General features: G+C 42.0%; 1 protein-coding gene and 1 long non-coding RNA gene across 3 annotated transcripts; one reads left to right on the forward strand and one right to left on the reverse strand.

Annotated features, from left to right (window-relative positions):
- Positions 1–1,344: 1,344 nt before the first annotated feature.
- LOC124998101 lies at positions 1,345–12,778 on the reverse strand. 2 transcript variants are annotated; one of them, XR_007111023.1, is made up of 3 exons: positions 12,643–12,778; positions 1,953–2,103; positions 1,345–1,844 (listed from the first exon to the last, which is right to left on the reverse strand). It is a non-coding gene; the product is annotated as an uncharacterized LOC124998101 (long non-coding RNA). The 2 variants fall into 2 exon arrangements; XR_007111024.1 differs by lacking the exon at positions 12,643–12,778 and adding an exon at positions 8,103–8,225.
- On the forward strand, positions 12,684–14,942 carry gadd45gip1 (growth arrest and DNA-damage-inducible, gamma interacting protein 1). Its single transcript, XM_047572291.1, has 2 exons — positions 12,684–13,115; positions 14,415–14,942. The coding sequence occupies exons 1-2, from the start codon at positions 12,715–12,717 to the stop codon at positions 14,716–14,718; spliced, it is 705 nt and encodes a 234-aa protein (XP_047428247.1). The 5' UTR covers positions 12,684–12,714; the 3' UTR covers positions 14,719–14,942.
- The last annotated feature ends 8 nt before the right edge of the window (positions 14,943–14,950 follow it).

Consider the following 14,950-nt stretch of genomic DNA (forward strand, 5'->3'; position numbering starts at 1 on the left):
GGATCTTTTGTTTATAGCCGAGGCATCTGGAATAAATGCCTGCTGATTGCTTCCATAGTGCACAATATAAATACGAACAAGCAAGCTCTAATTGTTTTAGACAGTTTTTCAGGTCAGCGCAAACAGATAAGAGATTGTATGTAAATTATATGGGGGCGTTACAAAGAATTTAGTTAACTTAAATTAGTTTTGCTGGGGTAAAAAAAAAAAAGAAAGAAAGAGGGGGGTCATCAAGTTGCATTTGTCAAAAAATGGCTTTAATTTAATTAAAGATGTAATAAAATACACGATTGAGACCTTCTTCTTTTACTTTTAGGGGCTTTTGGAGCGCAGGAACTTTTTCAGAATTCAAAATATCAACTTTCTTTTACGCGTGTACGTCAACAGCAATCTTTATTTAGTCCATATTCAAGCTTAAGAAGAACCTTTAAAGACCTTTTAATCTACAAAGAAGGGGAAACTGTTACCTTAAATTGGTTTTGCTAGTGTAAAAAAAGAAAAAAAAAGACTTTAATTTAATTAAAGAATATGGTAATGTAATAAAATCTATGATTAAGCCCTCCTGTTAATTTTAGCGGTTTACGATGTGCAGGAACTTTTCCAGAAATCAAAATTCTTAGTGCGCCTGTACCTCAACAACAACCTCCATATTTCAGAGTAGGTATTTTCCAAATTCAAGAAGAAGCTTTCAATCTACAAAGTGGGGGAACTGTTACCTTAAATTAGTTTTGCTGGTGTAAAAAAATAAAATAAAAGGTCATAAAGTTGCATTTGACAAAAAATGGCTTTAATTTAATTAAAGAATAAGGTAATGTAATAAAATATATCATTACCTAATTTTAGGGGCTTTCGGAGCTTTCGGCTTTTTCCGAATTGAAAATATTAACTTTTTCTTGCGCGGCTGTACCGCAACAACAATCTTTATTTAGTCCACATTTCTGGGTAGATATTTTCCAAGTTCAAGAAGAACCTTTGAAAAAAAAAAAGAGGGTCATGAAGTTCCATTTGTCAAAAATTGCTTTAATTTAATTAAAGAATATGGTAATGTAATAAAATATGATTCAGTTCTCCTTCTAATTTTATGGCAGGAACTTTTTCAAAATTCAAACTCTCAACTTTTTTTGTTGTAGCTCAAGAACAATCTTTATTCAGCTATTTTCCTTTACCCTTTAGAGACCCTTTAATCTACAAAGAAGCGGGAAACTGTTACCTTAAATTAGTTTTGCAAAAAGTGAGTCAAAAAATTGGTTTTCATGTAATTAAATAATATGGTAATGCAATAAAATATCCAAATCTCTTAATTTTAGGGGCTTTAGAAGCGCAGGAACTTTTTCAGAATTCAAAATATGAGCTTTTTGTGCGCGGCTGTGCCGCAAGAACAATCTTTATTCAGTCCATATTTCCGAGAAGGTTAAATCTTATCGTTTAAACGTTAGCGTAAAAACAAAAATTATGATAATGGAACAAAACGCAGGGGGATGGGCCGACAGTGATGTCCAGGGTTTATCTCGCCAAATATGTGAGTTTGTTGTGCAGGACTAAACAGCGTTGCTATACCAACCACCAGCAGGATTTCGTCACTTCACTATTCATCATTGGCAGCGTGAACGCAAACAGAATAATGGCCCTGTGGAAGGTAAGAAGTTCTCGGGGGGGCTCTCCAGTAAACCTCACAGGGTACCCAGAACCGTCCGGTCCGAAAGCGTCTTTTGCTACATTTCCTTACTGCTAAGGTAACCAGGAGAAAGATGAGGCCCCGGGGTATCTAGAATGATGCGGATGTAGATTTTGACATCGTCTTATTCTGCTCGTAGCTGCTATTGTGCGCCTCATGCTTTGAATCTCTGGAAGGAAGTCAACATGAAAAAGACGCCGAGTTTAAAGTTGTCCATTAGCTCCACTACTCTGAAACTAAACTCCATAATCACTGTTATTTGATTGATCCAAATTACCTGAAGGGTTACTTTACGAATTTTCCTGATGCTTTTTTCCACGTTTACAGTCCGTCACATGTGATTATTCTCTTATTATATCACGAGCACGAGGTTATTTTCTGCGATGTCGAGGTCCGCTGAGATCATTCGCTGGCAAGCCGCAGTTGTCCTGAGAACACAATATAAATTGTAATACAATAAAATAAATGACAAAGTTTGTTTTGACACTGGAACGCAGCCGAGAAGATGCCGTCATCCGGCTAAAGGCTTGAAAAATTACGTACTGAAAAACAACTTCCAAAAAAAGAAGCGTGTTGCTCGTGGCACACCAGCATCGTCGTAAAGGTAAATGTTGCTTATCTCCTGAATGTATTTCAAGCCTCTCTATTAGGAAACGCTGCCAGATGTCGAAACCTGGGGGACTTTAAAATTATGTTCCACGAGACAGACCCGCTCCTGTACGCTGTATCTGTTTGAGCATGTAGGTTAAAGTCTCGTGGGCAACAGTCGAGTAGTCCCAAAAAAAAAAAAAAAGAAAAAGAAAAAGAAAGGGGGAGGAAGTTAATTTTAGCACGAGCACGTTGCTTTCTGGAAAAGACACAATTTCTTTTGAAAAATATCGACTCTAATGGCCAACTAGATGACTTATGAAAATACATAAAAGTGAAAACACATTGTTGGCTTCCTCTCCCCGCAGCTTCCCCATGAGAAAAGAGGCCAAGCCTCATTTAAAGTGCGGCGCCTGGGCCGTGTCGCTTGGTTCAGAAATGTGCGGCTCTAACCTGGTGGTTTCTTCCTGGAATGAGGCCGCTGCTAATGAGCCCATTAGGACAAAGGTGGGTTCTAAATGAACGAAAAGAAAAGTAAACAAGCCAGGTGACAAATTGCTAGAAGCCGAGCCGGGGGTTTCTGTCCGCAAATACAAACTTGCCCACAAGAAAACCGGGGTCTGTTAGTGTTGTAAAGAGTTGTTGAGGCTGGAGTTTTTTTTTTTTTTTTTTGTTTTTTGGGACTCTTATAGCACGCAGGTGCTCTTTTCAAAGGCAGCCCTCTCCGCCAGGCTCTTCTTGGCTGGTGTTGAATGTCGGGCTCCCTGGGTGTTTGTTTGGGTTCTGTTTTGTATGCTCAGTGTCTATGCCTACTTGATACCTATTTCTCTTTTCTTCTGTTATTTAAGTGCGACGTTTTTTTTCCTTTTTTTCCCCCAGAATGCTTTCAAGGCTTTCCAAAACGTATAGCATGCGCACAAAGAGTTCCGCTCAGTTTCTTTTTTTTTTTTTTCTCCTCTCCTCCTCCTCCCTCCCCACCTCCCCACCCGGCTTCATGAAAAGAAAAAGAAACAAGCCCGTAACAGAAATAACGCCATTCATCATTATGAATCTCTACGCGGCGAGTCTGCGCTTATTTATTTTTTCTTTCCCCGGCGCGTTGAGAGCTAAGATCTCAACTAAGAATATGTTTTCACTTTCACACCGCATGGAAACCCTGTCCCGTAATTTTGGCCAAACAGCCTTCTTCTTCTTCTTCTTCTGCTTCGTTGTCGAGTGTGTGTGTGTGTGGGTGTGTGTGTGTGTGTGTGTGTGTGTGTGTGTGAATTCATCAGCGTGTCAGATGGAGCCTGTTGTGCCAGGCAGCCGGGCAGCGGCGGTGCCACTCTGTGTGGTCAGGGCACAGTGTGTCCTCTCAGCTGCTGTTTCGAATTCACAACTAACTTGACAGCAGCATCCTCGCTCATTCACCGCAGCAGATGGCGGCGAGCTTGCTGTTTGCACGTGTTTGCCCATTTCTTTTTGGAGAGGCAGCTGTGGGAGGCAAATCTTTGCCCACTGCGGCGTCCAGCTTCACGCGCGGGGCGACAAAGACGAGGACGACTGATGTAGAAATCCGACAAAGAAAAACAAAAATATTAAAAAAATAAAATAAAAAAAAGAAGTCAAGGCAAAATCTCCCATATCGCTGCGCATCATCCAGAGTAATCCTCCAGATTATACCCCTGCATGGTGGACAATGAGCATATTGTTGTGATCTTGTTGCTGTAATCCAGCTCAGCACCATATGCAATGGACAGCAACGCTCTCCAGAGAGCTGCAGCGGTGAATAATAGACTGTTCGGAGTTAGAGGGAGACCGGTGGCAGATGGATTCCTGCGCTGAGTCTAAACGTATCTCAGTTTGAATCAAATTACAAAAACGCATTTTCTATATAAATTCCCCCCAAAAAAAAAAAGTCTTTATTAATTCATCTGCACTTTTTCATTTTTATTCGGTATGAAGTACAAATTGCCCTACAAAAGGCGCCACAACACAGCGCAGCTATTAAATCTCTAACATGAATATGATTTCAATTTCGCTCATAACCTCAAGTGCGCAGAGGAGGAGGCAGATTAAATGTGAGGACGGGCTGAAGCCATCTGTTTTGCAGTAGAATCAGAGAGACAGAAGATGAAATCTGGAGGAGCCGAAGCTCATAAAGAAACGGCAGACTCAGGCCAAATTGTCAAGCAGTTAGTAGATGAGATGTCATGCTAGCCAGAAATGCTAGACAGGCGGGCGGCGTTGCCTGAGGAGGAATCCTACCATTTAATGTGCCTCTGCAACCCAGCTGATTCACCACTCCACCATCCACTAATAGGTTTTGTTCTGGTGAATCACTCCAGGTTTCCTTAATGGAAAAGCCAAACATACTGCTCTAACATTGGGTGACAAGGGCACCTTGGGTTTGCAGATGTTCACGCAGATGACAGATGGCGCCGGCGCAGCTAAGGGAGCAACGGGAACGATGTCTGCGCCAGGCTGGTGCCACATGCACCCCTCCTCCCTCTTAAATTCCCCCTCTGCACTACCGAGTACCCCCATCCAAAAACCTCCAGAACGAGGGGAGAGGAGAGTGTCTGCCTGTACCTATGCGCCGGCGTCTGCCTCAATGTAAATATGTACACGCGGTGACTCGACGCTTTACGGGAAGAGCTCTGCAGCGTAACGGTGCGCGCCTCGCGGATCAGGATGTTCCAGGTTAAATCAGGCGAAAGCTTGGATCTTGGACACTTATCACATTAGGAGGTTACAGAAGGGCACATGAGGACAAATTGGTTTCTGTTCAAGCCTTTCCATACTTGCACGGGTTTACAACCGAGCTACAACTTGTGGGGCTAAAAAGAATGAAGCCAAAAAACTGAAAAAGTTCCTCAAATGACCTCTCCAAAAGTGAGTCAACCCCTCTGAAAATACATGTTAAAATAGCCCCGAATTCACAGCGGCAATAAACATTTTTATAACCTTGTAAAAAATAAATAAATAAAAAAATAAGGGGAAAAAAAGGCATTTTTGGTCTTTATACGCAATTCCCCATTCCACCTTTTGTCCCATTTTTGAATTAACAGAGAACTGCGCTGAGTCAGCCTCAGACAAAATGGCGGCGGCCAGACTCGCCGCACTGAGCTTCAAAATTGCTCTGTGGCGGAGGTCACAAGGGGTTTTCTCCATCTTACTATACAGTCCAGTCAGTGTTTACTTGAACGTTGAGTCGTGAAATGGCCACATAAGGAACTATAGACGACGCATAGCAAATTAGGCCACGCCCATTTGGGTGAAAACAAACCACTAGCAGTAAATACAACTGTGTTGTTAGCATCCGTCGACAGGAAAGCAGGCAAAAAGGCTACCGTTAGTCAGGCAGACACATAAATGATGACATTGCAGAGAGATGACGTTAAATAGAAATATTATTAAAAATAGTATGTCTGTCTATCCTACCGACAGAGAAACGGGTGAATGAGTCCACTCAGTGGCCGGAGGAGTCACATGCGGACGTATGACAATATAGGACATCTATCATAATCATTTCATAATGTTAAATTAATTATTATCTTTATATAAATACAGCATGAAGCTTTGCCAACGTTAACGCTTTTGTTAAAACACTTTACAGTAACCGTTGTTAACTACTGTCATTTCAGTTCAGCATCAACATTCACTACTCTGACATAAACTTGGAATATTATAACATTATAACTAACAACTCTGACGACTGACATTAGCTAATGTTAGCGTCATCGTGATTGTTTGCTGCAAAAGTACACATATTGACTATCAGGGCCCCACAGCTTTCCATCTTTGTCCACCCATTTTATGGCCTGAAGCCATACATTTATTTTGTTTTTTTGTTTTTTTTATCCCTCTTCTTGAGGGGAGCAGAGAAAATCTCAGAGTTACTTTATTATTTATTAGATATTTTAAATGGATTGAAGAATGACACACAACGCAGCAACTTCTCCTTTGTTTTCACCCATAAGAGGACGTAGCCTTTTCAGTGACATGGGCTTACTCTCTTCTATAAATGTAGCATTGCATTGTGGGATTGTTTAATTAACAGATATACTAACAAAGAAAACAGTGACAGAATTATTTAGCAGATTTACTATCAAAAATGTTAGTGGCTTTTAAAAGAATGGTTTGTTGGTTTCAAACAGAGGCAGGCATTACTAACAGATTTTGTCCTTTGCAACAATAAGCTAGCTTAATTTGCTAACGTTGTCGTCGTGAGTTAGCTAACAGTTCTGTCTCCAGCAGGGTTTTCTGTTTTTTAATGTATTGATTGTTTTGAAATCACAACCATGAAACAATAAATATAAAGATAAATATAAAGCACATAAAACACTTACATGGCATGTTCTAAAGTACTGAGGCTAACGTTTTTTGGTTAATGTTGCTAACATCCTCACCAGCTGAAATCAAAAAAACTAAAAAAACAAAACAACAAAAAAAAAATAGAAAAGGTAGTAAAACAGAAACAGTCTTCCTAAATTTCAGTGCAATATGATCATTAAAATATAATAAAATGAAAAATAGAGAAGCCTATGTCCTACATATTTTTAATTGACAGGGCAGGACAGACTACTATCGTTAACTGTGTGTAGATACGGAAATGAAATGGCCTCCAGTGACTAACATGACTATTGATAGAAAATCATAGCCTTGGATGTAATCCTAGCTACAGCTAGCTACAGGTGACAGTAACATTTGAGGGATCTGAAATTTTGTCACTCACCGTATTCCCTAGAATTGGGTGAGTAAGAAAGGCATTTTTAAATCGGTCCATACATTGTCCCAATCCGGCAGTGCAGCTGTTAGCTTTATCTTAGCAGAGCCAATTAGTCAGTTTTTCGCAAAAGTGACAGATAAAGATTTTCCTGTTGACTTACCCCAAACTTCCGTCAAAACACACCTGTGTGACTGGTTTTCAGGTGCTCCCTGATGTCTTTGCGCCTCCTGGTGGTGGTGCTTTGCCAGTGCTTGGCCAGAATATAGGACTATATCTGCCCTAAGCAATCCCTTCGTGTTAATTGCACTGACATTTGTACAAGATGTGAATGTACAGGTCACAATTAGGAAAATTCTTGAGTTTATTTATGATTTGACTTATTTACGGCGAACGACTGGCTAATTGGCTGATTTGCTAAGCTAAAGCTAACAGCTGCGCTACCAGATTGGGACAACGCCTGGACTGATTTAAAAACACTTTTTCTCGCTTATCCAACTCTGGGGAATATGGTGACAAAATTTCACATTAAATTATATTGGCAAACCATGCTAAATGTTTATCGCTAACAATCCGTATCAATAATCTATTCACCTGCTTTTACCTTTGTGTCGTTTGATTTTGACACCATCTGCCAAACTCTTCCAATAACCCCATGCACAGCGGTGGATAAATCAAAAGCTTGACAGGTCTTCACTGAGAAAATGGTAATTTGTATGAAAATATGGAGAATATTTGTACCTCGCATTAGCTAACCAAAGTGGAATATTTAAAAGCTAGCTCTGGAAAGTAACATTTTCTGTCATACGGCCAATAAACCTCTACCAGGGGTAACTGTTCCAGTCACTAGAGGCATAATTTTAATTCTACAAAGATTTTACAACAAGTAGCACTTTGAGATTGATTTGTGCAGACGTGCAGCATAAAGGAGCGTCCATTCTGGCATTCTTTTACGTCAACGCTGCTGCACTGGCACGACGCGGAACAATCTCTCACTTCAGACTCGATTGAGATCCATCAGCAAAAAGAGGAGTTTGATTTAAACGTGGACTTCTCGTGCAGACAGATTACGAGCCCCGAAACCCCAGGAAGCCACACAGAAGGCTGTGAACAGGTAGAGCTGATAATTACCTCCATTCATCTTCGCCGGACCCCAGCACTGTTTTATGAAGGTGCTTCTGAGTGTACGCCCGCATTTGATGAATCTCCCCCTTAAATTAGCAGTCACTAGTGGATCGAGAGCCTCTATCAGTCCGTATGCTCCCATTCATCATCTCATTAGGACCCTGGATTGGGCTGTAAAGGCCTGAGGACTCCCAAAGAGAAAGGAGAAGCTCAGAGCTCCATCATAACTAAAACATTTCAGGGATGTTATCATTGCTGTTTACAAATCTGTCAAATTGGGCAGAGACACATTTTTTTTATAAACCGCAATCTGTTCAACTCCCAGGGCTATTTGATCATTTGTAGGGGGGAAAAAAAATCTTAATGTATCATGGGCTGAGAGTGGCACGGTTGTTTACTACCATGGGAATCTGGTGCCATTACAGGCCGGGAACAAATGCCAAATCCTTATGTAAACCCAGAGTGTGTTTGCAGGAGCGCGTTCCTCCTCAGGTGTTTACACGATGGCGAGATATAAAGATTTGCGACGCAAGATAATTTGGATAAAATGTTGCCGCCATTATGTGGCAGGAAACGCAGCGGCGGTCGAGGGAGTCCCAGCGCGCCATTCGCGCTGCGCTCTTTGCTGCAAAGTGAGCAGAAATAAAAGCTCTCTGGTGGTTCCGCTGCTGCACCGGCACCCCCCACCCCGCCACCTCACCTACCACCCACCCACCCCCCCTAAAAATCTCTCCATCACCTCTGCGCCCAGGTGGATGAATCTTTTCGAAAGCCACCGCCACCCCGTGCGTTTTTCCACAATGGAAAAAAAAAAAATCCACCCACGCCACGCTCCGAGCGCATCGCAAACCGAATCTCCATGTGGCGCATCCATTACTCCGAAAGTATCTCCCCACTGAAAGCTCTTTCCGCTCACACAAACACATCAGCCCACAACAACACTGCCCTAAAACTCTACCAACCCCAGCTCCCTTCACAGGACCGCTTACGCTGGCAGTTCTGAATTGGGCTAAGTCCAAGTTTAACATTAGTTGGAGGAGGGGTGGGGAGTGGGGGGGGTGGGGGCAGCTAGGGTGTTTAAAAACCAACATGAGGAGACCAGCACATGTCTTTACAGCCATGCTGGAGAAAACCAAAAAAAATTCAAAAAAAAAAATCTTTGTAGTGAGCCGGATGGTCTTGTTTTAGCCATAATTTTAGAAATTAGTAATAGGATGCAGATGTGCAGATCTCACGTGTTTTAGAAGGAAGCTTAAGTTGTCTATGGGTAATTCATATCCCCGTTGCCAAGGACAACATTACTTACCTTTAGATTATTAATTTCTGTGCGATGTTCCCGCGGAAAGATGTAATTTATCACCAGCTCTGTGGGGACTCGTCTTACCAAGAGGGCTGTTTTTTTTTTTTTTTCCCCTCCCCCGTTTCTTTTTCTATTACTTTGCGCCGTACGGCCGCAGTGTGCTGTCATTACCAGGAAATGGAGATATTTTAAGGCTCAGCTCTCTTTTATTTGGATTTTGTCCTCGTTCCTTGTTCTGGTGGAGATGCTGACAAATCTGATTCCCGTGCCAGAAATTCTGAGTAAAACCCCGTCATTGTTTGAGGCCAACAAAAGAGTGGTTCATTTAGACTCAATTTATTATGATTTCTTCTTTGTTTCAACAAATAGTAACACTGGCTTGGCAAATTGCTTCACAGGAAAGACAAAACCGAACCTTGGCTCGGCATGCGCGTGTGCGCAAGTATAGTCATGTGAAAAAAAATAAAAATAAGTGCGTCCAATGGAAATTGTTGGGTATTTTGACATATCTTGATCCTCTCTGAAACAGCGCCGGCTCATAACTTGATATCCTTCAAACGGCTAACGCATAAATCTGACATTCTGTTGCCATTTTCATTATAAAACAGATCCGTCAAGGGGGAAACATTGGTCCACCTCTACATTTATCACACCTTAAAATTCGAATCGGGTTTCCAGATTGGGGCGCCAACGATAACAACCTCCTGAAAAGAGTGACAGGTGGCGGTTTTAAACTTCTGCCATCGAGGGTTTACTGTTCTCTTACCCACCGCAGCATGTGGTGTCATCATGCCAAGATCTAAGGAACTCGCTAGGGACTTCGGAATTAAGCTCGCGGATGCCTGCGAGTCTGACAAGGGGTTTTAAAAGATCACAAAATTGTTTTACATAAATCACTCCACTGTACGGAGAGGCGCGTACGTACGAGCGGCGCAGATGTAAAACCGGCCACCCCTGCAAATTAAAAAAAACCCAAGAGCGAACCGTCTCATGCGCTGAGACGACTCTAAAAAAGAAAAACCCTGAAGGTAACACTTACAGCTGTCGGTGTCACAGTGCACATGTCTACAATCAGAAAGAGACTTCACAGCTTTGACCTGCGCGGGAGGAACGCCAGGAAAAAGCCCAAGAGGTCCAAAAAGAACATTAGAGCAAATCTAAGGTTTGCCAACGAACATACAGTCAAAAGACCACGTCTTTCGGGGTAGTGCGCTATAGACAGACAAATCAAAGACAGAGCTGTTTGGCCACGGTAACATTAGACACGTTTGGCGCGAAGCAAAGGAGAAGAAAAACCCGAAACCAGCTGTGAAGCATGATGGTAGAGAAAATATTACAGTTCGGAGTCATTTATTCAACTATGAATTCAACACAAAGAGGAATTAAAGGTCCTCTGAGGCCATCTTTCTGAAAGTTAAACCGGAACCTAAGGACGCCGCAAAACCACCGAGGAATGGGCAGACGGCGAGAAATGGAGGGTTAAGCAATTACCTTGTCGAGACGTACATGCGAGAAACACTTTAAATGGTGTTTTCCATTGATAGATGACAAACCAGTAGTTCTTACGGGAGCGTGAGGCTAACTTTCTGAGGTTAGGCATGTATTGGTGAACATATAACTACAAACTTGAAGAGTTCTACTTCCACAGGTTCTTAAAATACATGTTTGTATCACATTTTCTTCTTCTTCTCCTTCTTCTGGACACATATCCTCAAATAACAAGTGCCAAGCGATAAACAAGCGGAGCCACTCCGAGACAAATTCGTCGGCGCGCTTCTGTGATAACCACTTGAAATGTTGCTTGACGTGCTTGTTTTCAAAGCCCTAACAAACCATCTCCGCGCGCATGTGTTTTCGCGTTCCGACCAACAATGGAGGCCAGGATGTTGTGCTTGGCAGGGCCTCCGTGCTTACTAACAGTTTACCTCAATGAATGGGCCGAGAAACGTTTCGAGCGAAGCGCTCCGCAGCGTTTGCAGCCCGTCGCGCCGAAGACAAATGTTTCTAAACGAAATGCATCTGGGAAGACGCGGAGCGTGTCGCGGCAAAAGGGGAAGCGAGTCATAATTCAGGTGAGCATGTTCCATATAACTTCCCTAAACATGTATTAACCACCATCCCTCCTACTCACTTACTCAGAAATAGACCTGTCATCTCGCCACCATCCCCTTATCATCTAACTGCTAACAAGCCTATTTGCCTGTGACTGACGTTGATGTGATCCCTAAAGCCCCGGGCTTGGCACCAGATCGCTCCTAAGCCAAATTAAGCCTCTGTCATGCCCACCCCCACCTTCAGTCTAGCGCTACCCCTGCCATGGGAACCCTAAATCTTTAATGACGATGGAGAGCTCTGCGCGCTCCCACGACACAAAAGCGATGACATCTGTCTCTGTAAGTGCTGCACTCCAGAGCAACCCCATTTGTTCCATCCCCACTTCTTGAAAAGAAATCAAATATAAAAGTTGAGGGAGGGCGGAGGCTGCTAAAAGGGGAAGGAGGACGTGGAGCTAAGGAGGTTAAAACAAAGATCCTTTCTTTTAAGGTTTATTCCGTGGCCCAGTGGTCCCTAAATGTTCAAAGAAGGTGTTAAAAGACTCTCAGCTCCCCTTCTTGTTTCGGGTGTTTTGGCCACAGCCCACCTGCTCACAGCCACGTCCATGCATAGGCTGCATATAAAAGTCCAAGTCAACCGGGACCCCCACCACTGAATTTAACTCCTGAAGAGTCAAAGGCATTCAGAGCTACACTGAAAAGGCTGTGAACCTGTTGACCTTTGGTCATCGCACTCACTGCCATTATTATGACAGTGAATATGAATGAAATAATCAAAAAACATGTTCAAAACAGAAACTGACAACTGCGGTATCTTCAACACATTTCTGTCCGTCTTATTGCCCTTACTTAATCACTGAAATCTCATATAGTAGTAAAATATGTGTTTACACACACTGCTTTTTTTTCTTTTGATTAAAATTAACAGTTTTTTAATGACCAACTTTTTTTGGTAGGAATATCTACCCAATGAAATAAAACTAAGTAATATTTCTTTTGCTTCAATGGGCTTTTTATTGTTTTTCAAATTAGTAATGTTTTTCTTGTCTTTTACTTTATATAAATCACTTTGAAATGACTCTTTGCAGCATCTGTTAGTTTAGTAACATGCTGATGTTGTCAATACTTGACATTAATCGTTGGAAACAAACAAACAAATGTTAATCGTTGGAAACACATGGGGGAAACTTACCCGCCGCCGTGAACAGGCGCCGCTGTGGACACCTACGACTCCCCTCCGGGTCCTTCATGTAGACGAAGAAAGATGGCGGCGTCCATGTTGTGCAGGAGGACGACTGCGTTATGCAGGACTTTGAAGGGATTTTCACCGTCAACAACCGCACTTTTTGCGAACTCCCAGTGTCCGTTGCAATTGCAGACAGCGTCCTACAACCCCAGGCCTCTAAGGGTGAACATCCGGGACCCGTACATCCCGGACAAGAACAGCGAGAAGACGCCGGAATGGCAGAAGACGGCCCGCCATGACCGGAAGCTTTTCGGTCGCTACGGCTCAGCGTCGGGCATCGACCCTGCCTCTCTGTGGCCCAGTCATGAGGAGCTGGACGAAATTATCGCGGAAGAAAAAGAGTGGAATCCTCCACTGAAGGTTATGCTTAAAAACATAGAAGCAAGGGAGAAGGAGGAAACTGCAAAACGGCTGGCAAAGTAGGTACTGGGCTAAGCTAAAGGCTATGCGCTAATTATCGGACAGATGGTCCTGGTCTCTCAGTCCAAAGCGATTTATTGATTGTGACAATATTTCATTAAAGAGAACATTTAATTGAGTCCTGAATGTGTTTGCAGAACTAGAAGTCTGATTCAAATGTCATTTGCTGCAGAAGTTGGACGTTCACCCAAAGACGTAAAGTCAAGCAAATACAAACATGTTTTGACTAGATTATTAAAGCATAGATATGACATCTGTTCATTTTACTTAATCTTTGTTCACCGTGTCTTGTTAAACACTATAATGAGCTTTTAACTGCATATTTAACTGTTATTCATTCAATAAGTGTCATACAGGTTATTTAAAATTTAAAGTTTTGTTATTATCTCTGGATTAAAGCATTACAGCTCACAAGGTTTTACAAATGAGGATGCAGGCTTTTATATGACCAATATAAATCTATGAACGTCCTTTTTTTGTTTTATTTTGTTTTCCCTGAAAAGCTTTTTAATGAACCTGTACACGTGGAAACGGTTAAAGTTGAAGTGTTGTCCAATCGTACCCTGTGGATCATTCAACAACGGCGCGAAACGAACACACTTTATACAACAGAACAAGCCACATGTCTTCATAATAGATGAAAAATAAGATAACACTTCATCTGTAGCAGTTTTACAATAACCGTTTTCAGTCCAGAAAAGAAAAGATTTGTCTTTCTGGATGGTTTTAATCAAATAATAATAAAAGTTGTAAAGTCCTAGTTTCAGTCAAGAGGCCAGGCCATAAAATATTATGATATGATAAGTCTCTGGCCTTGTTGTGTCTCATATATATATATATGATCAGTTTCCTGAAAACGAAACAAATACACAAGTATAATACTAGTTTTGTGGGGTTGTCTTTGTCTACTTTCAGGATTCGTGGGAAAATGCAGTGATGTCTTAAGTCCTTTTGATGCAAAAATGTTTAAAATTCTACATATATATTCCACAAATATTGAGTTGTGATAGAATTGCATTGAAAGGTTAAAACGATTCAGTTAGATTTCTGTGAATGCTCCACCGTCTGCTCATCTACACTCTGCAGGATAAACTACTTCAAATCCGCCTCCAGAATCTTTTACTGCATCATGTTCTGTAAAAAATAAAATGTTTATCTGTAAAAGGCAGCTGATAAAACTGACCAAAGAAAATGTCTCAGGCTCTAGAATTTCCTTCTGATTCACACTGGTGGACTTTCCAACAACTGTCATCATCTTTCATCTTTATTTATATATATATATATTTTTTTTCTTGCAGGGAGAAACTCATAGCAGCAAACATGGCCAAAATGCCCAAGTTGATCGCAGACTGGCGCAGGGAAAAGCGAGAAGCCAAGCTGAAGCAAAAGGCGGAGAAGGAGCGGAGAAGGATGCTGCTGGCTAAGGCCAGAGAGCGTTTTGGCTACATGGTGGACCACCGCAGCCACAAGTTCAAGGAGATGATGGCGGAAGTGGAGAAGGATGAGAAGAAGATGAGGAAACAAATGAAACGCAGGCTGAAGGAGGAGCAGGTGGCGGGCGACGACGCCCCTCCTGCCGCCTCATCATCATCATCGTCGTAGCCTCGGACCGAGTCATTTCAGGCCTCAGTGACTGTTGGACTGTTTCATGAGATGGAACCGGTTTTTGTGTTGTGTGAACCCCGATCTCTTCTCCAGTAACCTGGATTAAATAAAATTAGAAAAAAAAAAATTCTGTGTAGGAAAAAAAAAAAGATATCGTTGAAATAAATTTCTGTACAGGCTGCATTTTGTCAAATCCTATTAAAGGAAGAATAGAAATGTCACAAACTGC

Source organism: Mugil cephalus, chromosome 20, assembly GCF_022458985.1.
Source record: "Mugil cephalus isolate CIBA_MC_2020 chromosome 20, CIBA_Mcephalus_1.1, whole genome shotgun sequence".
Classification (NCBI taxonomy): Eukaryota; Metazoa; Chordata; class Actinopteri; order Mugiliformes; family Mugilidae; genus Mugil; species Mugil cephalus.

Bases quoted from the DNA above. Each gene is read 5' to 3' on its own strand.
- gadd45gip1 (XM_047572291.1), top strand. From the start codon at position 12,715: ATGGCGGCGTCCATGTTGTGCAGGAGGACGACTGCGTTATGCAGGACT. The intron at 13,116-14,414 runs GTAGGTACTGGG...TTTTTCTTGCAG, and splicing joins ACTGCAAAACGGCTGGCAAA to GGAGAAACTCATAGCAGCAA.